This window comes from Nerophis lumbriciformis, linkage group LG25 (assembly GCF_033978685.3).
Source record: "Nerophis lumbriciformis linkage group LG25, RoL_Nlum_v2.1, whole genome shotgun sequence".
NCBI classification, from domain to species: Eukaryota; Metazoa; Chordata; class Actinopteri; order Syngnathiformes; family Syngnathidae; genus Nerophis; species Nerophis lumbriciformis.
The window spans coordinates 33,381,803-33,406,485 of record NC_084572.2 but is presented as its reverse complement, the minus strand read 5'-3'; the positions used below and the strand labels follow the sequence as shown (position 1 = coordinate 33,406,485).

Below are 24,683 nucleotides of genomic sequence, written 5' to 3'. Positions count from 1 at the left end.
AATTCGGAAATATATATACATAGTTAAATGTTGTTACCCACATACGAAAAACGAGCAGGCACCTGCTGCATATGCCACAACAGAAGAAAAAAAAAAAAGAGATGGACACTTTTACGGAGCGGAGAAGGCCCCCGATGCCTCGCCGGGGTCCGGGACCGAGGCTCCTTCCCCCGAGAGGGCCCCACCGGGAGCCGTAGCTGAGGCGATCCGCGAGAAGGGCCCGACGCACGTCCAGGGTCACCACCGCGCCCACCGCACCGACACCCCGCCTCGTCCGCCTTCGCCGCGGCCGGCGTCACGCGCAGCAGGTAAGCAGCTTACCTGCCCGCCACCCCCGTGGCCGGGGGCTCGTAACAGGGGTCACTCTGCGCGCTCCGCCCGCGCAGCTTACCTGCCCGCCACCCCTGTTGCCGGGGCGCGTAACAGGGGTCACTCCGCGCGCAGTGCGCTCACGAAAGGGGTGGGGCTCACCCTGGTTGATATAGACAGCAGCTAGGACGGTGGCCATGGAAGTTGGAACCCGCTAAGGAGTGTGTAACAACCCAACTGCCGAATCAACTAGCCCTGAAAATGGATGGCGCTGGAGCGTCGGGCCCATATACCCGGCCGTCGCCGGCAGCGAGACGCGCTTGGAGGTGCGCTCAGCGCGGCTCCCATATGATTGCGCACTGGTGTGCGTCTGGGTCGTGACAGCGTGGCACGCGAATGTCTGGGCTGCGTTGGATCAGTCTCCTTTCTTTAACAGGCAAAAGCTTTATAACCTCACTAATGCCTTGCATCGTCTATATTAGATATATAACAACGGGCGGGTGCGGGCGGATGGCGGGCGGATGCAGTTCTGATCAAATGTTAGATCGGGTGCATTGCGGATGGTTGACGACTTTCTGATGCGGTTGCGGATGAAATAATTGCCTATCCGCGCATCTCTAATACACACATATATATACCGGTACACATATATACATACATACAGTATACATATACATATATATATACAGTATATGTATGTATATACATATATATATATAGCAACATATATATATATATATATATATAGCAACACATACATGCATATACAGTATATATGTATGTATGTATGTATGTATATACATATATGTTTATATATATGTATATATATACTGTATATATATAGAGCAACACTAATATATATATATATATATATATATATATATATATATATATATATATATATATATAGCAACACATACATGCATATACAGTATATATGTATGTATGTATGTATGTATGTATATACATATATGTTTATATATATGTATATATATACTGTATATATATAGAGCAACACTAATATATATATATATATGTATATATATATATATATATATACACCTATATATATATAGCAACACATTATTATTGTTTCTTTCTTGATCAATATAATAATAATAATAACAATATAATATCATATATAAAATGAATTAAAAAAAAATAAAATAAAATAAAATATATATATATATATATATGTTTTATTTTATATATATAATTTATGAATATATATATATTTGTTTTATTTATTTTATATATGATATTATATTGTTATTATTATTATTATTATTATTATGTAAATACAGCTGAGATAGGCTCCAGCGACCCTCCGCGACCCCCAAAAAAAGGGACAAGCGGTAGAAAATGGATGGATATATATATATACTGTATATATATATATCCATCCATCCATCCATTTTCTACCGCTTATTCCCTGTGGGGTCGCGGGGGGCGCTGGAGCCTATCTCAGCTACAATCGGGCGGAAGGCGGGGTACACCCTGGACAAGTCGCCACCTCATCGCAGGGCCAACACAGATAGACAGACAACATTCACACTCACATCCACATATACAGTATATATATATATATATATATATATATATATATATATATATATATATATATATATATATATATATATATACATATATATATAGCAACACATTATTATTGTTTCTTTCTTGATCAATATAATAATAATAATAATATAATATCATATATAAAATGAATAAAATATATATATATATATATATATATATATATATATTTATATATATATATATATATATATGTTTTATTTTATATATATAATTTATGAATATATATATATTTGTTTTATTTATTTTATATATGATATTATATTGTTATTATTATTATCATTATTATGTAAATACAGCTGAGATAGGCTCCAGCGACCCCCCGCGATCCCCAAAAAAAGGGACAAGCGGTAGAAAATGGATGGATATATATATATATATATATATATATATATATATATATATATATATATATATATATATATATATATATGTCTTAATAAGGTTATCCAAAAAATAGTGCTCGATACCGTAGTAGAGCGCAATATATGTATGTGTGGGGAAAAAAATCACAAGACTATTTCATCTCTACAGGCCTGTTTCATGAGGGGGGTACCCTCAATCGTCAGGAGAAAATCTCCTGACGATTGAGGGTACCCCCCTCATGAAACAGGCCTGTAGAGATGAAATAGTCTTGTGATTTTTTTCCCCACACATACATATATATATATATATATATATATATATATATGAGTATGTATGTATAAACTGTATATATATATATATATATATATACATACATACTGTATATATTTATATACATAATACACATATATGTATATTCGAGTTACCACATATGGTAAATTATTTTTCAATAAATTACATATTTTGTCTAAATTTGCATTATCCATCAATCCATTTCTACCGCTTGTCCCTTTTGAGGTCGCAGGGGGTTGCTGCATTATTATTTATTTAATTTAAAAATATATATATTTAGTTGACAAATTATATGAATAACATTGGAGAAATATCCAATGTTATTTTGTAGCCTTTTTCACTGATTGATTGGGAGTAATCAGTATCTATGTGGCCTTTAAGTTACCAAATGAACTACAATGTATATTTTTATTTATTTAATTAATTTAGTATTTTTTTAGAAGTTTAATATTTGCATATATTTATTTATTTTATTATTTATTTTTATACACATTATTTATTCATTTCCGCGGGAATTTTCTAGTTTATTTTATTGTTATACAATATATTTTATTGGCATACTGTTTATGTGTTCAATGTTAATTTGAGTATTTTCCACTAATTGGTGTCAAATATCTAAATTTGATTCATTCAACATTTTTAAATGAGTGTTTTTTATTTTAATAAAATAAAATAAAAAACATATATACATATAAACATCTGCATAAATATTGATATATTATATTATATTATTATTATTACATATTTAGATATTTTTTAATTAAAAAAGGTACAAAAACCCCTTAGTTATCATCGTTGCTAAGGCAAATGCTGCTTATGTGTTGGGTGCCGTGATCAGTTGCTGTTCCTAATGTTTTGTCAGCTTCTACCTGGAAGACGGTGACGATGGCCCACAGCAGCGAGTCAAAGTTCTTCCTGTCTGGGACCGTGTCTCCCGTCTCCGTCTTCAGACTGAACTTGCAGCCAAAGATGTGCATCCCCAAAATGCTGCAGGAGAAAGATGAGGAGTCAGCACATTTAGCACAAGCTGATCAATTGAATGTTGTCTACAGTTAACTCGTAATTCATTGTGATTAATTGCAGTTGGTCCATAAGTCACTCGTAATTGTCGTAACAAATCACATTTTATCACTAGTCAACTAGTAATTAACACAGTTTTTGTGGTTAAATTGTAGTTAGTCACAATTAATTGCATGTTGTACATGGTTAACTCATATTTATTGCGATTAATCCGGATTAATCGCATTTTGTCCATTGCTAACTCGCCATTGTCGTAAATAATCACATTTGTCAGTACTTACCTCGTAATTAGCTGCGATTAAAAGCATTTTGTCCACAGTTAACTCATTATTTTTTGCAGTTAATACAATTTTTGTCTGTAGTTAACTCGTAAATAATCAAAATTAATTGCATTTCTTCCATGGTTAACTTGTAAATATCAAACTTAATCAAATTGTTTTCTGTATTTAACTCGTAATGAGTCCCAATTAATTGCATTTGTCAATAGTTAACTCGTGATTAATCCTGATTAATCACATATTGTCCATTGCTAACTCGCCATTGTCGTAAATAATCACATTTGTCAGTACTTACCTCGTAATTAGTTGCGATTAAAAGCATTTTGTCCATAATTAACTCATTATTTTTTGCAGTTAATTAACTTTTTGTCTGTAGTTAACTCGTAAATAATCAAAATTAATTGCATTTCTTCCATGGTTAACTTGTAAATATCAAACTTAATCAAATTGTTTTCTGTATTTAACTCGTAATGAGTCCCAATTAATTGCATTTGTCAATAGTTAACTCGTGATTAATCCTGATTAATCACATATTGTCCATAGTTAACTCGCCTTTGTCGTAAATAATCACATTTGTCAGTAGTTAACTCGTAATTAGCTGCGATTAAAAGCATTTTGTCCACAGTTAACTCGTTATTTTTTGCAATTAATTACATTTTTGTCTGTAGTTAACTCGTAATTAATCACAATTAATTGCATTTCCTCCATGGTTAACTTGTAAATATCAAACTTAGTCACATTTTGTTCTGTCGTTAACTCGTAATTAGTCCCAATTAATTGCATTTGTCCATAGTTCACTCGTGATTAATCCTGATTAATCACATTTTGTCCATAGTTAACTCGCCATTGTCGTAAATAATCACATTTGTCAGTAGTTAACTCGTAATTAGTTGCGATGAAATGCATTTTGTCCACAGTTAACTCGCTAATTTTTGCAATTAATTACATTTTTGTCTCTAGTTAACTCGTTATTAATCACAATTAATTTGCATTTCTTCCATGGTTAACTTGTAAATATCAAACAAAATTTAAAAAAAAATTCTGTAGTTAACTCGTAATTAGTCCCAATTAATTGCATTTGTCAATAGTTAACTCGTGATTAATCCTGATTAATCACATTTTGTCCATAGTTAACTCGCCATTGTCATAAATAATCACATTTGTCAGTAGTTAACTCATAATTAGTTGCGGTTAAATGCATTTTGTCCACACTTAACTCGTTATTTTTTGCAATTAATTACATGTTTGTCTGTAGTTAACTCGTAATTAATCACAATTAATTGCATTTCTTCCATGGTTAACTTGTAAATATCAAACTTAGTCACATTTTGTTCTGTCGTTAACACGTAATTAGTCCCAATTAATTGCATTTGTCCATAGTTTACTCGTGATTAATCGTGATTAATCACATTTTGTCCATAGTTAACTCGCAATTGTCGTAAAAAATCATATTTGTCAGTAGTTAACTCGTAATTAGTTGCGATGAAATGCATTTTGTCCACAGTTAACTCGTTATTTTTTGCAATTAATTACATTTTTGTCCCTAGTTAACTCGTTATTAATCACAATTAATTTGCATTTCTTCTACGGTTAACTTGTAAATATCAAACAAAATTGAAAAAATGTCTGTAGTTAACTCGTAATTAGTCCCAATTAATTGCATTTGTCAATAGTTAACTCGTGATTAATCCTGATTAATCACATTTTCTCCATAGTTAACACGCCATTGTCATAAATAATCACATTTGTCAGTAGTTAACTCGTAATTAGTTGCGGTTAAATGCATTTTGTCCACACTTAACTCGTTATTTTTTGCAATTAATTACATGTTTGTCTGTAGTTAACTCGTAATTAATCACAATTAAATGCATTTCTTCCATGGTTAACTTGTAAATATAAAACTTAATCAAATGTATTTCTGTAGTTAACTCATTATTAGTCCTGATTAATTGCATTTGTCCATAGTTAACTCACGATTAATTCTGATTATTTCCATTTTGTCAGTAGTTAACTCGTAATTACTCCAGATTCATTGCATTTATCCAGTTACCTTGTGATTAATCCTGATAATACCATCTTGTCAGTAGTTAACAAGTAATTACTCCTGATTAATTGCATTTATCCATAGTTAACTTGTGATTAATCCTGATTAATCCCATTTTGTCAGTAGTTAACTCGTAATTACTCCCGATTAATTGCATTTATCCATAGTTAACTTGTGATTAATCCTGATAATACCATTTTGTCAGTAGTTAACTCGTAATTACTCCCGATTAATTGCATTTGTCCATAGTTACCTTGTGATTAATCCTGGTACCATTTTGTTAGTAGTTAACTCATAATTACTGCCGATTAATTGCATTTTTCCATAGTTAACTTGTGATTAATTCTGATAATACCATTTTGTCAGTAGTTAACAAGTAATTACTCCCGATTAATTGCATTTATCCATAGTTAACTTGTGATTAATCCTGATAATACCATTTTGTCAGTAGCTAACTCGTAATTACTCCTGATTAAATGCATTTATCCATAGTTAACTTGCGATTAATCCTGATTAATCCCATTTTGTCAGTAGTTAACTGGTAATTACTCCCGATTAATTGCATTTATCCATTGTTAACTTGTGATGAATCCTGATAAAACCATTTTGTCAGTAGTTAACTAGTAATTACTCCCGATTAATTGCATTTATCCATAGTTAACTTGTGATTAATCCTGATAATACCATTTTGTAAGTAGTTAACTCGTAATTACTCCCGATTAATTGCATGTATCCATAGTTACCTTGTGATTAATCCTGATACCATTTTGTCAGTAGTTAACTCATAATTACTCCCGATTAATTGCATTTGTCCATAGTTACCTTGTGATTAATCCTGATAATACCATTTTGTCAGTAGTTAACTCACAATTACTCCCGATTAATTGCATTTATCCATAGTTAACTTGTGATTAATCCTGATAATACCATTTTGTCAGTAGTTAACTCGTAATTACTCCCGATTAATTGCATTTATCCATAGTTAACTTGTGATTAATCCTGATAAGACCATTTTGTCAGTAGTTAACAAGTAATTACTCCCAATTAATTGCATTTATCCATAGTTAACTTGTGATTAATCCTGATAATACCATTTTGTCAGTAGTTAACTCACAATTACTCCCAATTAATTGCATTTATCCATAGTTAAATTGTGATTAATCCTGATAATACCATTTTGTCAATGGTTAACTCGTAATTACTCTCGATTAATTGCATTTGTCCATCGTTAACTCGCGATTAATCCTGATTAATCCCATTTTGTCATTAGTTAACTAGTAATTACTCCCGATTAATTGCATTTATCCATAGTTAACTTGTGATTAATCCTGATAATACAATTTTGTAAGTAGTTAACTCGTAATTACTCCTGATTGATTGCATTTATCCATAGTTAACTTGCGATTATTCCTGATTAATCCCATTTTGTCAGTAGTTAATTGGTAATTACTCCCGATTAATTGCATTTATCCATAGTTAACTTGTGATTAATACTGATAATACCATTTTGTCAGTAGTTAACAAGTAATTACTCCCGATTAATTGCATTTATCCATAGTTACCTTGTGATTAATCCTGATAATACCATTTTGTCAGTAGTTAACTCGTAATTACTCCCGATTAATTGCATTTGTCCATAGTTACCTTGTGATTAATCCTGATAATACCATTTTGTCAGTAGTTAACTAGTAATTACACCCGATTAATTGCATTTATCCATAGTTAACTTGTGATTAATCCTGATACCAATTTGTCAGTATTTAACTCGTAATTACTCCCGATTAATTGTATTTGTCCATAGTTACCTTGTGATTAATCCTGATAATACCATTTTGTCAGTAGTTAATTTATAATTACTCCCGATTAATTGCATTTATCCATAACTTGTGATTAATCCTGATTAATCCCATTTTGTCAGTAGTTAACTCGTAATTACTCCCGATTAATTGCATTTATCCATAGTTAATTTGTGATTAATCCTGATTAATCCCATTTTGTCAGTAGTTAACTCGCAATTACTCCCGATTAATTGCATTTATCCATAGTTAACTTGTGATTAATCCTGATAATACCATTTTGTCAGTAGTTAACAAGTAATTACTCCCGATTAATTGCATTTATCCATAGTTAACTTGTGATTAATCCTGATTAATCCCATTTTGTCAGTAGTTAACTTGTAATTACTCCCAATTAAATGCATTTATCCATAGTTAACTTGTGATTATTCCTGATAATACCATTTTGTCAGTAGTTAACTAGTAATTACTCCCGATTAATTGCATTTGTCCATCGTTAACTTGTGATTAATCCTGATTAATCCCATTTTGTCAGTAGTTAACTAGTAATTACTCCCGATTAATTGCATTTATCCATAGTTAACTTGTGATTAATCCTGATAATACCATTTTGTTAGTAGTTAACTCGTAATTACTCCTGATTAATTGCATTTATCCATAGTTAACTTGCGATTAATCCTGATTAATCCCATTTTGTCAGTAGTTAACTGGTAATTACTCCCGATTAATTGCATTTATCCATAGTTAACTTGTGATTAATCCTGATAATACCATTTTGTCAGTAGTTAACAAGTAATTACTCCCGATTAATTGCATTTATCCATAGTTACCTTGTGATTAATCCTGATAATACCATTTTGTCAGTAGTTAACTCGTAATTACTCCCGATTAATTGCATTTATCCATAGTTAACTTGTGATTAATCCTGATAATACCATTTTGTCAGTAGTTAACTCATAATTACTCCCGATTAATTGCATTTATCCATAGTTAACTTATTATTAATCCTGATAATACCATTTTGTCAGTAGTTAACTAGTAATTACTCACGATTAATTGCATTTATCCATAGTTAACTTGTGATTAATCCTGATTAATCCCATTTTGTCAGTAGTTATTTGGTAATTACTCCCGATTAATTACATTTGTCCATAGTTACCTTGTGATTAATCCTGATACCATTTTGTCAGTAGTTAACTCATAATTACTCCCGATTAATTGCATTTTTCCATAGTTACCTTGTGATTAATCCTGGTACCCTTTTGTTAGTAGTTAACTCATAATTACTCCCGATTAATTGCATTTATCCATAGTTAACTTGTGATTAATCCTGATAATACCATTTTGTCAGTAGCTAACTCGTAATTACTCCTGATTAAATGCATTTATCCATAGTTAACTTGCGATTAATCCTGATTAATCCCATTTTGTCAGTAGTTAACTGATAATTACTCCCGATTAATTGCATTTATCCATTGTTAACTTGTGATGAATCCTGATAAAACCATTGTGTCCGTAGTTAACTAGTAATTACTCCCGATTAATTGCATTTATCCATAGTTAACTTGTGATTAATCCTGATAATACCATTTTGTCAGTAGTTAACTCGTAATTACTCCCGATTAATTGCATTTATCCATAGTTACCTTGTGATTAATCCTGATAATACCATTTTGTCAGTAGTTAACTCATAATTACTCACGATTAATTGCATTTGTCCATAGTTACCTTGTGATTAATCCTGATAATACCATTTTGTCAGTAGTTAACTCACAATTACTCCCGATTAATTGCATTTACCCATAGTTAACTTGTGATTAATCCTGATAATACCATTTTGTCAGTAGTTAACTCGTAATTACTCCCGATTAATTGCATTTATCCATAGTTAACTTGTGATTAATCCTGATAATACCATTTTGTCAGTAGTTAACAAGTAATTACTCCCGATTAATTGCATTTATCCATAGTTAATTTGTGATTAATCCTGATTAATCCCATTTTGTCAGTAGTTAACTGGTAATTACTCCAGATTAATTGCATTTATCCATAGTTAACTTGTGATTAATCTTGATAATACCATTTTGTAAGTAGTTAACTCGTAATTACTCCTGATTAATTGCATTTATCCATAATTAACTTGCGATTAATCCTGATTAATCCCATTTTGTCAGTAGTTAACTGGTAATTACTCCCGATTAATTGCATTTATCCATAGTTAACTTGTGAATAATCCTGATAATCCCATTTTGTCAGTAGTTAACTCGTAATTACTCCTGATTAATTGCATTTATCCATAGTTAACTTGCAATTAATCCTGATTAATCCCATTTTGTCAGTAGTTAACTCGTAGTTACTCCTGATTAATTGCATTTATCCATAGTTAACTTGCGATTAATCCTGATTAACCCCATTTTGTCAGTAGTTAACTGGTAATTACTCCCGATTAATTGCATTTATCCATAGTTTCCTTGTGATTAATCCTGATAATACCATTTTGTCAGTAGTTAACTAGTAATTACTCCCGATTAATTGCATATATCCATAGTTAACTTGTGATTAATCCCATTTTGTCAGTAGTTAACACGTAATTACTCCCGATTAATTGCATTTATCCATAGTTAACTTGTGATTAATCCTAATAATACCATTTTGTCAGTAGTTAATTCGTAATTACTCCCGATTAATTGCATTTGTCCATCGTTAACTCGCGATTAAATCTGATTAATCCCATTTTGTCAGTAGTTAACGAGTAATTACTCCCGATTAATTGCATTTATCCACAGTTAACTTGTGATTAATCCTGATAATACCATTTTGTTAGTAGTTAACTCGTAATTGCTCCTGATTAATTGCATTTATCCATAGTTAACTTTCGATTAATCCTGATTAATCCCATTTTGTCAGTAGTTAACTGGTAATTACTCCCGATTAATTGCATTTATCCATAGTTAACTTGTTATTAATCCTGATAATACCATTTTGTCAGTACTTAACTCGTAATTACTCCCGATTAATTGCATTTGTCTATCGTTAACTCGCGATTAATCCTGATTAATCCCATTTTGTCAGTAGTTAACTAGTAATTACTCCCGATTAATTGCATTTATCCATAGCTAACTTGCGATTAATCCTGATTAATCCCATTTTGTCAGTAGTTAACTCGTAATTACTCCCGATAAATTGCATTTGTCCATCGTTAACTCGCGATTAATCCTGATTAATCCCATTTTGTCAGTAGTTAACTAGTAATTACTCCCGATTAATTGCATTTATCCATAGTTAACTTGTGATTAATCCTGATAATACCATTTTGTAAGTAGTTAACTCGTAATTACTCCTGATTAATTGCATTTATCCATAGTTAACTTGCGATTAATCCTGATTAATCCCATTTTGTCAGTAGTTAACTGGTAATTACTCCTGATTAATTGCATTTATCCATAGTTAACTTGTGATTAATCTTGATAATACCATTTTGCCAGTAGTTAACAAGTAATTACTCCCGATGAATTGCATTTATCTATAGTTACCTTGTGATTTATCCTGATAATACCATTTTGTCAGTCGTTAACTCGTAATTACTCCCGATTATTTGCATTTGTCCATAGTTACCTTGTGATTAATCCTGATACCATTTTGTCAGTAGTTAACTCATAATTACTCCCGATTAATTGCATTTATCCATAGTTAACTTGTGATTAATCCTGATAATACCATTTTGTCAGTAGTTAACTAGTAATTACTCCCGATGAATTGCATTTATCCATAGTTAACTCGTGATTAATCCTGATTAATCCCATTTTGTCAGTAGTTAACTGGTAATTACTCCCGATTAATTGCATTTATCCATAGTTAACTTGTGATTAATCCTGATAATACCATTTTGTCAGTAGTTAACTAGTAATTACTCCCGATTAATTGCATTTATCCATAGTTAACTCGTGATTAATCCTGATTAATCCCATTTTGTCAGTAGTTATTTGGTAATTACTCCCGATTAATTGCATTTATCCATAGTTAACTTGTGATTAATCCTGATAATACCATTTTGTCAGTAGTTAACTCGTAATTACTCCCGATTAATTGCATTTATCCATATTTAACTTGTGATTAATCTTGATTAATCCCATTTTGTCAGTAGTTAACTCGTAATTACTCCTGATTAATTGCATTTATCCATAGTTAACTTGCGATTAATCCTGATTAATCCCATTTTGTCAGTAGTTAACTAGTAATTACTCCCGATTAATTGCATTTATCCATAGTTAACTTGTGATTAATCCTGATTAATCCCATTTTGTCAGTAGTTAAATCGTAATTACTCCCGATTAATTGCATTTATCCATAGTTAACTTGTGATTAATCCTGATTATACCATTTTGTCAGTAGTTAACTAGTAATTACTCCCGATTAATTGCATTTATCCACAGTTAACTTGTGATTAATCCTGATTAATCCCATTTTGTCAGTAGTTAACTCGTAATTACTCCTGATTAAATGCATTTATCCATAGTTAACTTGCGATTAATCCTGATTAATCCCATTTTGTCAGTAGTTAACTGGTAATTACTCCCGATTAATTGCATTTATCCATAGTTAACTTGTGATGAATCCTTATAATACCATTTTGTCAGTAGTTAACTCGTAATTACTCCTGATTAAGTGCATTTATCCATAGTTAACTTGCGATTAATCCTGATTAATCCCATTTTGTCAGTAGTTAACTGGTAATTACTCCCGATTAATTGCATTTATCCATAGTTAACTTGTGATGAATCCTGATAAAACCATTTTGTCAGTAGTTAACTAGTTATTACTGGCGACTAATTGCATTTGTCCATCGTTAACTCGTGATTAATCCTGATTCATCCCATTTTGTCAGTAGTTAACTGGTAATTAGTCGTGACTAATGGCAGATAATGAAAAGTTGCTTTTATGTGTAGTAAGTGTACTTTACACAGATTATTTTCAAGTCCAACTTTTCATGGAAGCGATTACCTGAAGATGAAGATGAAGAGCATGAGCAGCATGCAGAAGGTGGCCACATTGTCCATGGTCTTCATCAGGACCACCAGCTGTCTCCTCAGGGCCGGCATGAACCTGACCAGCTTGAGCACACGCAGCAGCCGAAAGGTTCTCAGCACCGACAGGCCGCCGTCGGACTGACCCACGATCTCGCAGACGCTGGACACATGAAGGTGAGGCAGGGAGAGATGGTTCAACATGGAGCTTCCTGGAAAACTGCACAGATGTTCCAAGGTCCAAGAACCATAGTTAACTCCTAATTGTCCTAATTAATTGCATTCTGTCCATAGTTAACTAGTAAATGTCTGGGATTAATTGCATAATTGCACTTTGTCCACTGTTAACTTCTAATTGAGATAAATAATCACATTTTAACTTGTAATTAATCGTGATTAATTGCTTTTTTTTCCATAGTTGACTCGTAATTTTCCTAGGCAATCAAATGTTCTCCGTAGTTTACTCAAAATGAGTCGCAATCAATTACATTTTGTCCGCAATTAACTCGTAATTAGTCACAAACAACTGCATTCGGTCCATAATTAAAACCGTTAGCAATACTAACACAGCTATGTGCGCCACATGCTAACAGTACATTTTCACATCATGCTACATTAGTATTTTTAGAGAAGAAAAACATTAGCAACACTACCAAAGCTATGTGCGCTACATGCTAACATTACATTTTAACATCATGCTATGTTTGTATCACCGCTGAAGAAAACCATTAGCAATACTAACACAGCTATGTGCGCCACATGCTAACATTACATTTTAGCATCATGCTACATTAGTATTTTTAGAGAAGAAAAACATTAGCAACACTACCAAAGCTATGTGAGCTACATGCTAACATTACAGTTTAGCATCATGCTGCCTTAGTATCGTCGCTGAAGAAAAGCATTAGCAATACACCACAGCTATGTGCGCCACATGCTAAAATTATATTTTAACATCATGCTATGTTAGTACTTTTAGAGAAGAAAAACATGAACAACAATACCAAAGCTATGTGAGCTACATGGTAACAGTACATTTTAACATCATGCTACGTTAGTATCGTCACTGAAGAACAAAGTTAGCAACACTAACACAGCTATGTGCGCCACATGCTAACATTACATTTTCACATCATGCTACGTTAGTATTTTTAGAGAAAAAAAACATTAGCTACACTACCAAAGCTATGTGAGCTACATGCTAAGATTACATTTTAACATCAAGTTATGTTAGTATCGTCGCTGAAGAAAAATGTTAACAATACAAACACAGCTATGTGCGCCACATGCTAACATTACAGTTCAACATCATGCTATGTTAGTATCGTCGCTGAAGAAAAATGTTGGCAATACTAACACAGCTATGTGCCCCACATGCTAACATTACATTTTAACATCATGCTAGGTTAGTATTTTTAAAGAAGAAAAACATTAGCAACACTACCAAAGCTATGTGAGCTACATGCTAACATTACAGTTTAGCATTATGCTACGTTAGTATCGTCGCTGAAGAAAAGCATTAGCAATACAACACAGCTATGTGCACTACATGCTAACATTACATTTTAGCATCATGCTACATTAGTATCGTCGCCGAAGAAAAATGTCAGCAATACTAACACAGCTATGTGCGCTGCATGCTAACATTACATTTCACATTATGCTACGTTAGTATTTTTAGAGAAGAAAAACATTTGCAACACTACCAAAGTTATGTGAGCTACATGCTAACATTACATTTTAACATCATGCTATGTTAGTATCCTCGCCAAAGAAAAACATCAGCAACATTACCAAACCTATGTGATCTACATGCTAACATTACATTTTAACATCATGCTGTATTAGTATTTTTAAAGAAGAAAAACATTAGCAACACTACCAAAGCTATGTCATCTACATGCTAACATTACATTTTAACATCATGCTACGTTAGTATTTTTAGAGAAGAAAAACATTAGCAACACTACCAAAGCTATAAGCGCCACATGCTAACATTACATTTTAACATCATGCTACGTTAGTATTTTTAGAGAAGAAAAACATTAGCAACACTACCAAAGTTATGTGAGCTACATGCTAACATTACATTTTAACATCATGCTATATTAGTATTTTTAAAGAAAAACATTAGCAACACTACCAAAGCTATGTCATCTACATGCTAACATTACATTTTAACATCATGCTACGTTAGTATTTTTAGAGAAGAAAAACATTAGCAACACTACTAAAGCTATGTGCGCCACATGCTAACATTACATTTTAACATCATGCTACGTTAGTATTTTTAGAGTAGAAAAACATTAGCAACACTACCAAAGTTATGTGAGCTACATGCGAACATTACATTTTAACATCATGCTATGTTAGTATCCTCGCCAAAGAAAAACATCAGCAACATTACCAAAGCTATGTGATCTACATGCTAACATTATATTTTAACATCATGCTATATTAGTATTTTTAAAGAAAAACATTAGCAACACTACCAAAGCTATGTCATCTACATGCTAACATTACATTTTAACATCATGCTACGTTAGTATTTTTAGAGAAGAAAAACATTAGCAACACTACCAAAACTATGTGCACCACATGCTAACATTACATTTTAACATCATGCTACGTTAGTATTTTTAGAGAAGAAAAACATTAGCAACACTACCAAAGTTATGTGAGCTACATGCTAACATTACATTTTAACATCATGCTATATTAGTATTTTTAAAGAAAAACATTAGCAACACTACCAAAGCTATGTCATCTACATGCTAACATTACATTTTAACATCATGCTACGTTAGTATTTTTAGAGAAGAAAAACATTAGCAACACTACCAAAGCTATGTGCGCCACATGCTAACATTACATTTTAACATCATGCTACGTTAGTATCATCGCTGAAGAACAACGTCAGCAATACTAACACAGCTATGTACGCTACATGCTATCATTACATTTTAGCATCATGCTACATTAGCATCCTGGCTGTAAACAAATGGTCTCCTTGGACATAAATGCTCGTCTATTTTTCAGAATAAAGGACTTTTATGTAATACGCTTGGTGTCTGTAGCTTTTAGCGACATGCTAACGTCGGTGTGCTAGCTTCCTTTTAGCAACATGCTAACGTCGGTGTGCTAGCTCCCTTTTAGCAACATGCTAACGTTGGTGTGCTAGCTCCCTTTTAGCAACATGCTAATGTTGGTGTGCTAGCTCCCTTTTAACAACATGCTAACATTGGTGTGCTAGCTCCCTTTTAGCAACATGCTAATGTTGGCGTGCTAGCTCCCTTTTAGCAACATGCTAACGTTGGTGTGCTAGCTCCCTTTTAACAACATGCTAACGTTGGTGTGCTAGCTCCCTTTTAGCAACATGCTAATGTTGGTGTGTTAGCTCCCTTTTAGCAACATGCTAACGTTGGTGTGCTAGCTCCCTTTTAGCAACATGCTAATGTTGGTGCTAGCTCCCTTTTAACAACATGCTAACGTTGGTGTGCTAGCTCCCGTTTAGCAACATGCTAATGTTGGTGTGCTAGCTCCCTTTTAGCAACATGCTAACATTGGCGTGCTAGCTCCCTTTTAGCAACATGCTAACATTGGTGTGCTAGCTCCCTTTTAGCAACATGCTAACATTGGTGTGCTAGCTCCCTTTTAGCAACATGCTAACGTCGGTGTGCTAGCTCCCTTTTAGCAACATGCTAACGTTGGTGTGCTAGCTCCCTTTTAGCAACATGCTAACGTTGGTGTGCTAGCTCCCTTTTAGCAACATGCTAACGTTGGTGTGCTAGCTCCCTTTTAGCAACATGCTAACGTTGGTGTGCTAGCTCCCTTTTAACAACATGCTAACGTTGGTGTGGTAGCTCCCTTTTAGCAACATGCTAACATTGGTGTGCTAGCTCCCTTTTAACAACATGCTAACGTTGGTGTGCTAGCTCCCTTTTAGCAACATGCTAATGTTGGTGTGTTAGCTCCCTTTTAGCAACATGCTAACGTTGGTGTGCTAGCTCCCTTTTAGCAACATGCTAATGTTGGTGCTAGCTCCCTTTTAACAACATGCTAACGTTGGTGTGCTAGCTCCCGTTTAGCAACATGCTAATGTTGGTGTGCTAGCTCCCTTTTAGCAACATGCTAACATTGGCGTGCTAGCTCCCTTTTAGCAACATGCTAACGTTGGTGTGCTAGCTCCCTTTTAGCAACATGCTAACGTTGGTGTGCTAGCTCCCTTTTAGCAACATGCTAATGTTGGTGTGTTAGCTCCCTTTTAGCAACATGCTACCGTTGGTGTGCTAGCTCCCTTTTAGCAACATGTTAATGTTGGTGTGTTAGCTCCCTTTTAGCAACATGCTAACGTTGGTGTGCTAGCTCCCTTTTAACAACATGCTAACGTTGGTGTACTAGCTCCCTTTTAACAACATGCTAACGTTGGCGTGCTAGCTCCCTTTTAGCAACATGCTAACGTTGGTGTGCTAGCTCCCTTTTAGCAACATGCTAACGTTGGTGTGCTAGCTCCCTTTTAGCAACATACTAACGTTGGTGTGCTAGCTCCCTTTTAGCAACATGCTAACGTTGGTGTGCTAGCTCCCTTTTAACAACATGCTAACGTTGGCGTGCTAGCTCCCTTTTAGCAACATGCTAATGTTGGTGTGCTAGCTCCCTTTTAGCAACATGCTAATGTTGGTGTGTTAGCTCCCTTTTAGCAACATGCTAGCGTTAGTGTGCTAGCTCCCTTTTAGCAACATGCTAACGTTGGTGTGCTAGCTCCCTTTTAGCAACATGCTAATGTTGGTGTGCTAGCTCCCTTTTAGCAACATGCTAACGTTGGTGTGCTAGCTCCCTTTTAGCAACATGCTAATGTTGGTGTGTTAGCTCCCTTTTAGCAACATGCTAACGTTGGTGTGCTAGCTCCCTTTTAGCAACATGCTAATGTTGGTGTGCTAGCTCCCTTTTAGCAACATGCTAACGTTGGTGTGCTAGCTCCCAGGCAGGCTGGATTCTTCCACAAAGAGCCTCCTGACTGACAACTTCAATGATTCTCTGACAAATGAAGAAGAGCTTTTTTTTTGGCGGAGGACATAAAAGTCCTCCTCCTACCCGAGCAAGTGTTCACGGCGGTGAGGCGGCCATCAAAGACGGCGAGCGTCACATCAGAGCGGCGTGTTTGATGGAAAGAGCGGCAAAACGTTGTGCCTTTCATCTCCTTGTTGGGCTTTGATGCGGATCTGATCGGGCAGTAAAGGAAACATCGAAAAACCGGAAGGAGATCAAGGCGACAAGACTTGTTGGACGCGCTGGCATCCCAACCCTCACCTGAGCAGGTGACACCTGGCAGGAATCATTTTGACGCAAAACTGCTGAGTCAGCATGGATGAGTTGATAAACACTTTAGACAAACTTTATTGATCCACAAGGGAAATTGTTCCACACAGTAGCTCAGTTACAAAGGATGGAAAGTGTAAGGATGGAAAGGACAATGCAGGTATAAATAGACTAAATATAGCGATATAAAATATAACATATATACGTAATATTTACATAATATATCTACAGTATAGTATATATACTGTATATATTATATATAAGTATGACAAGTATACTCAATATATATATATATAAGTTAATGTTAAAGTTAAAGGACCAATGATTGTCAAACACACACTAGGAGGTGGGGGGAGCAGTGAGCAGCAGCAGTGGTCACGCCCAGGAATCATTTTTTGGTGATTTAATCTCCAATTCCAACCCTCGATGCTGAGTGTCAAGCAGGTGAGGTAATGGGTCCCATTTTTTTTTATAGTCTTTGGTGTGACTCGGCCGGGGTTTGAACTCACGACCTACCGATCTCAGGGCGGACACTCTAACCCAGGGGTGCTCATTGCGTCGATCGCGAGCTACCGGTCGATCTCGGAGGGTGTGTCAGTCGATCACCAGCCAGGCATTAAAAAAATAGTCCTAAAAATGAGCGATCATAAATTCTTCACTATGACGTCACTTTCGTCACTTGATTGACATTCACGGCACCCGAGGGTCTTCTGAGATGACGCTGGCTGCTGCCAGCTCATTAAAATTACCGACTGGAAGGCGAGAAACACTTTATTTCAACAGACTCTGGCGCCGTACCTGTCGTCAAAACTCCAAAGACCGACTGCACAGTTGCACAGTTGCGCTAACAAAACAAGAGTCTCAGAAAGCTGGCGTGCACAAGCTAGCAAGCTACGGAGTTTGCCGACAATGTATTTCTTGTAAAGTGTATACAAAGGAGTACGGAAGCTGGACAAATAAGATGCCAAAAACCAACCACTTTCATGTGGTATTGGACAGAAAGGAGGACTTTTTTTCTCCTCCATTCGAAAATGCGGACGTTATCAGCACCACTGTCTGATTCCAATCAATGCAAGTCATCAGAATCAGGTAATACACCAACTTATATTCTTGTCTTCATGAAAGAAAGGAACCTATATGTGTTAAACATGCCTGTATTATCTTTAAACACCTTTAACTTGTTAACAATATTAACTATATGTGTTAAACATGCTTGTATTATCTTTAAACACCTTTAACTTGTTAACAATATTAACTATATGTGTTAAACATGTTTGTATTATCTTTAAACACCTTTAACTTATTAACAATATTAACTATATGTGTTAAACATGCTTGTATTATCTTTAAACACCTTTAAGTTGTTAACAATATTAACTATATGTGTTAAACAAGCTTGTATTATCTTTAACCACCTTTAACTTGTTAACAATATTAACTATATGTGTTGAACATTCTTGTATTATCATTAAACACCTTTAACTTGTTAACAATATTAACTATATGTGTTAAACATGCTTGCATTATCTTTAAACACCTTTAAGTTGTTAACAATATTAACTATATGTGTTAAACATGCTTGTATTATCTTTAAACACCTTTAACTTGTTAACAATATTAACAATATGTGTTGAACATTCTTGTATTATCATTAAACACCTTCAACTTGTTAACAATATTAACTATATGTGTTAAACATGCTTGTATTATCTTTAAACACCTTTAAATTGTTAACAATATTAACTATATGTGTTAAACATGTTTGTATTATCTTTAAACACCTTTAACTTATTAAAACAATATTAACTATATGTGTTAAACATGCTTGCATTATCTTTAAACACCTTTAAGTTGTTAACAATATTAACTATATGTGTTAAACATGCTTGTATTATCTTTAAACACCTTTAACTTGTTAACAATATTAACTATATGTGTTAAACATGCTTGTATTATCTTTAAACACCTTTAACTTGTTAACAATATTAACTATATGTGTTAAACATGCTTGTATTATCTTTAAACACCTTTAACTTGTTAACAATATTAACTATATGTGTTAAACATGTTTGTATTATCTTTAAACACCTTTAACTTATTAACAATATTAACTATATGTGTTAAACATGCTTGTATTATCTTTAAACACCTTTAAGTTGTTAACAATATTAACTATATGTGTTAAACATGTTTGTATTATCTTTAAACACCTTTAACTTATTAACAATATTAACTATATGTGTTAAACATGCTTGTGTTATCTTTAAACACCTTTAATGTCATGATCCGTTACGCGGATCATGGCATGATTTATGTTGGTTATGTTTCTGTTTTAGTCTGTTTCCTGGGTGCACCCTCTTTCCCTGTTTATTGTTGGTTTCCATGGGCACTGATTCTCCTCACCTGTCTTAGTTTTGCAATTAGTGTTTCCACCAGGTGTTTTGGCTAATCACTCCCCTTTATAGTTTCCTGTCACCCAGCAGTAAGTGCTGGGTCAATGTTTGCAATAGGCAACATTTACGTCCTCCTGTTTTTGCTCCTCGCTCTTTATATTATTCTGCCGACCAGAATCCCCGTTTTTCACCCTTGGTGACATTTTGGTTTTTGTTTAGCTCCACGCTTGCTAGCGTCCTCAGTTTCGTATTTTTGGCCTGCCTTTTATTTATTAAAAATACTTAAATCTTACCTGCACACCGCTCCTCCTTGTTTTCTGCCTTGGAAGGAACACGACAATCTCAACCATGCGTCCAAGACGTAACATTTAACTTATTAACAATATTAACTATGTGTTAAACATGCTTGTATTATCTTTAAACACCTTTAACTTGTTAACAATATTAACTATATGTGTTAAACATGCTTGTATTATCTTTAAACACCTTTAACTTATTAACAATATTAACTATATGTGTTAAACATGCTTGTATTATCTTTAAACACCTTTAACTTGTTAACAATATTAACTATATGTGTTAAACATGCTTGTATTATCTTTAAACACATTTAACTTGTTAACAATATTAACTATATGTGTTAAACATGCTTGTATTATCATTAAACACCTTTAACTTGTTAACAATATTAACTATACGTGTTAAACATGCTTGCATTATCTTTAAACACCTTTAAGTTGTTAACAATATTAACTATATGTGTTAAACATGCTTGTATTATCTTTAAACACCTTTAACTTGTCAACAATATTAACTATATGTGTTAAACATGCTTGTATTATCTTTAAACACCTTTAACTTGTTAACAATATTAACTATATGTGTTGAACATTCTTGTATTATCATTAAACACCTTTAACTTGTTAACAATATTAACTATATGTGTTAAACATGCTTGTATTATCTTTAAACACCTTTAAATTGTTAACAATATTAACTATATGTGTTAAACATGTTTGTATTATCTTTAAACACCTTTAACTTATTAAAACAATATTAACTATATGTGTTAAACATGCTTGCATTACCTTTAAACACCTTTAAGTTGTTAACAATATTAACTATATGTGTTAAACATGCGTGTATTATCTTTAAACACCTTTAAGTTGTTAACAATATTAACTATATGTGTTAAACATGCTTGTATTATCTTTAAACACCTTTAACTTGTTAACAATATTAACTATATGTGTTGAACATTCTTGTATTATCATTAAACACCTTTAACTTGTTAACAATATTAACTATATGTGTTAAACATGCTTGTATTATCTTTAAACACCTTTAACTTGTTAACAATATTAACTATATGTGTTAAACATGTTTGTATTATCTTTAAACACCTTTAACTTATTAACAATATTAACTATATGTGTTAAACATGCTTGTATTATCTTTAAACACCTTTAAGTTGTTAACAATATTAACTATATGTGTTAAACATGCTTGTATTATCTTTAACCACCTTTAAGTTGTTAACAATACTAACTATATGTGTTAAACATGTTTGTATTATCTTTAAACACCTTTAACTTATTAACAATATTAACTATATGTGTTAAACATGCTTGTATTATCTTTAAACACCTTTAACTTGTTAACAATATTAACTATATGTGTTAAACATGCTTGTATTATCTTTAAACACATTTAACTTGTTAACAATATTAACTATATGTGTTAAACATGCTTGTATTATCATTAAACACCTTTAACTTGTTAACAATATTAACTATACGTGTTAAACATGCTTGTATTATCTTTAAACACCTTTAAATTGTTAACAATATTAACTATATGTGTTAAACATGTTTGTATTATCTTTAAACACCTTTAACTTATTAAAACAATATTAACTATATGTGTTAAACATGCTTGCATTATCTTTAAACACCTTTAAGTTGTTAACAATATTAACTATATGTGTTAAACATGCTTGTATTATCTTTAAACACCTTTAACTTGTTAACAATATTAACTATATGTGTTAAACATGCTTGTATTATCTTTAAACACCTTTAACTTGTTAACAATATTAACTATATGTGTTGAACATTCTTGTATTATCATTAAACACCTTTAACTTGTTAACAATATTAACTATATGTGTTAAACATGCTTGTATTATCTTTAAACACCTTTAAATTGTTAACAATATTAACTATATGTGTTAAACATGTTTGTATTATCTTTAAACACCTTTAACTTATTAAAACAATATTAACTATATGTGTTAAACATGCTTGCATTACCTTTAAACACCTTTAAGTTGTTAACAATATTAACTATATGTGTTAAACATGCGTGTATTATCTTTAAACACCTTTAAGTTGTTAACAATATTAACTATATGTGTTAAACATGCTTGTATTATCTTTAAACACCTTTAACTTGTTAACAATATTAACTATATGTGTTGAACATTCTTGTATTATCATTAAACACCTTTAACTTGTTAACAATATTAACTATATGTGTTAAACATGCTTGTATTATCTTTAAACACCTTTAACTTGTTAACAATATTAACTATATGTGTTAAACATGTTTGTATTATCTTTAAACACCTTTAACTTATTAACAATATTAACTATATGTGTTAAACATGCTTGTATTATCTTTAAACACCTTTAAGTTGTTAACAATATTAACTATATGTGTTAAACATGCTTGTATTATCTTTAACCACCTTTAAGTTGTTAACAATATTAACTATATGTGTTAAACATGCTTGTATTATCTTTAAACACCTTTAACTTGTTAACAATATTAACTATATGTATTAAACCGGGGTTGCGGGGGGAGGGGTTGAGGTGCAGGCAGCATACCCCTTCCCCTTGGAGCTGTCCTGGATGAAATGAAATTCTTTTTTTCCAATAATTTTGGAACTTGCAAGCATATTTCTTCTTCTTACTCGTCGATGTTATTGTAGCATCCGGGAAGAGTTAGTGCTGCAAGGGGTTCTGGGTATTTGTTCTGTTGTGTTTATGTTTTTTTTTTTTGGTGCGGATGTTCTCCCGAAATGTTTTGTCATTCTTGTTTGGTGTGGGTTCACAGTGTGGCGCATATTTGTAACAGTGTTAAAGTTGTTTATACGGCCACCCTCAGTGTGACCTGTATGACTGTTGACCAAGTATGCATTGCATTAACTTGTGTGTGTGTGTGTGTGTGCTTGAAATTAACGTTATCATTAAACTAGTTAAAAAAAACGTTGTTTTTGTTTTTTTACCCGGTGGTGCTTATTTGCTCATTTGAACCGATACGGTACCAATTTCTGGTACCTGGGAATTGACACATTTTGTGTTGATAAATATTGTTTTGGATAATACAATCTAATTTTTTGTTGCAACAAATAAAAAATATGAAAAGAGATCAGTATTTGAGCGCCGCATTAAAAAAAAAGGTACCTGATGATGACGATGACGCCGTCGAAGACGTTGTAAGGGTTCCTCAGGTAGTTGAAGGAGCCGAAGGCGGTGAGCTTGAGGATCATCTCCAGAGAGAACATGCTGGTGAAGACAATGTTGCAGATCTCCAGAACGTTGGTCAGCTCCTCGGGCTGAACGGGAGCAAAACGTGCGTTCAAATACCAAATGGAGTGTGTTAACGTCGAGTTGGCGCCATGTTAGCTTGATGTTAGCTTGAGGTTAGCATCATGTTAGCATGATGTTGACATGAGGTTAGCATAATGTTGGCATCATGTTAGCATGATGTTGGCATGAGGTTAGCATGATGTTAGCATCATGTTGGCGTCATGTTAGCATGAGGTTAGCATCATGTTGGTGTCATGTTAGTGTCGCGTTAGCATCATGTTGGCATCATGGTAGCATGACGTTGGCATGAGGTTAGCATGATGTTAGCATCATGTTGGCGTCATGCTAGCATGAGGTTAGCATCATGTTGGCGTCATGTTAGCGTCAGGTTGGCATCATGTTAGCGTCATGTTAGCATGAGGCTAGCATCATGTAGGCGTCATGTTAGTGTCATGTTAGCATCGGGTTAGCATCATGTTAGCATGAGGTTAGCATGCTGGCATCATGTTAGCATCATGTTAGCGCCATGTTAGCATCAGGTCATGTCAGCATCATTATTCCATGTTTGCCATGGTGTACTTTTGGACTTCCTTTTACTGTTTTACTTATTTGTACTTATTTTTTAAACATTTTGACTTTGACTTTTTTTTTTTT

General features: G+C 33.4%; 1 protein-coding gene across 1 annotated transcript in view; it reads right to left on the bottom strand.

Annotated features, from left to right (window-relative positions):
• Positions 1 to 24,683, bottom strand: part of LOC133621842 (voltage-dependent T-type calcium channel subunit alpha-1I-like) — a 317,273-nt gene that overhangs the window by 138,274 nt on the left and 154,316 nt on the right. The window contains exons 11-13 of the mRNA XM_061984241.1: positions 23,904 to 24,055; positions 12,702 to 12,887; positions 3,432 to 3,549 (exon numbers count right to left, since the gene is read on the bottom strand). Coding sequence (XP_061840225.1) covers positions 3,432 to 3,549; positions 12,702 to 12,887; positions 23,904 to 24,055 — 456 coding nt within the window. The remainder of the gene's footprint in view (positions 1 to 3,431; positions 3,550 to 12,701; positions 12,888 to 23,903; positions 24,056 to 24,683) is intronic.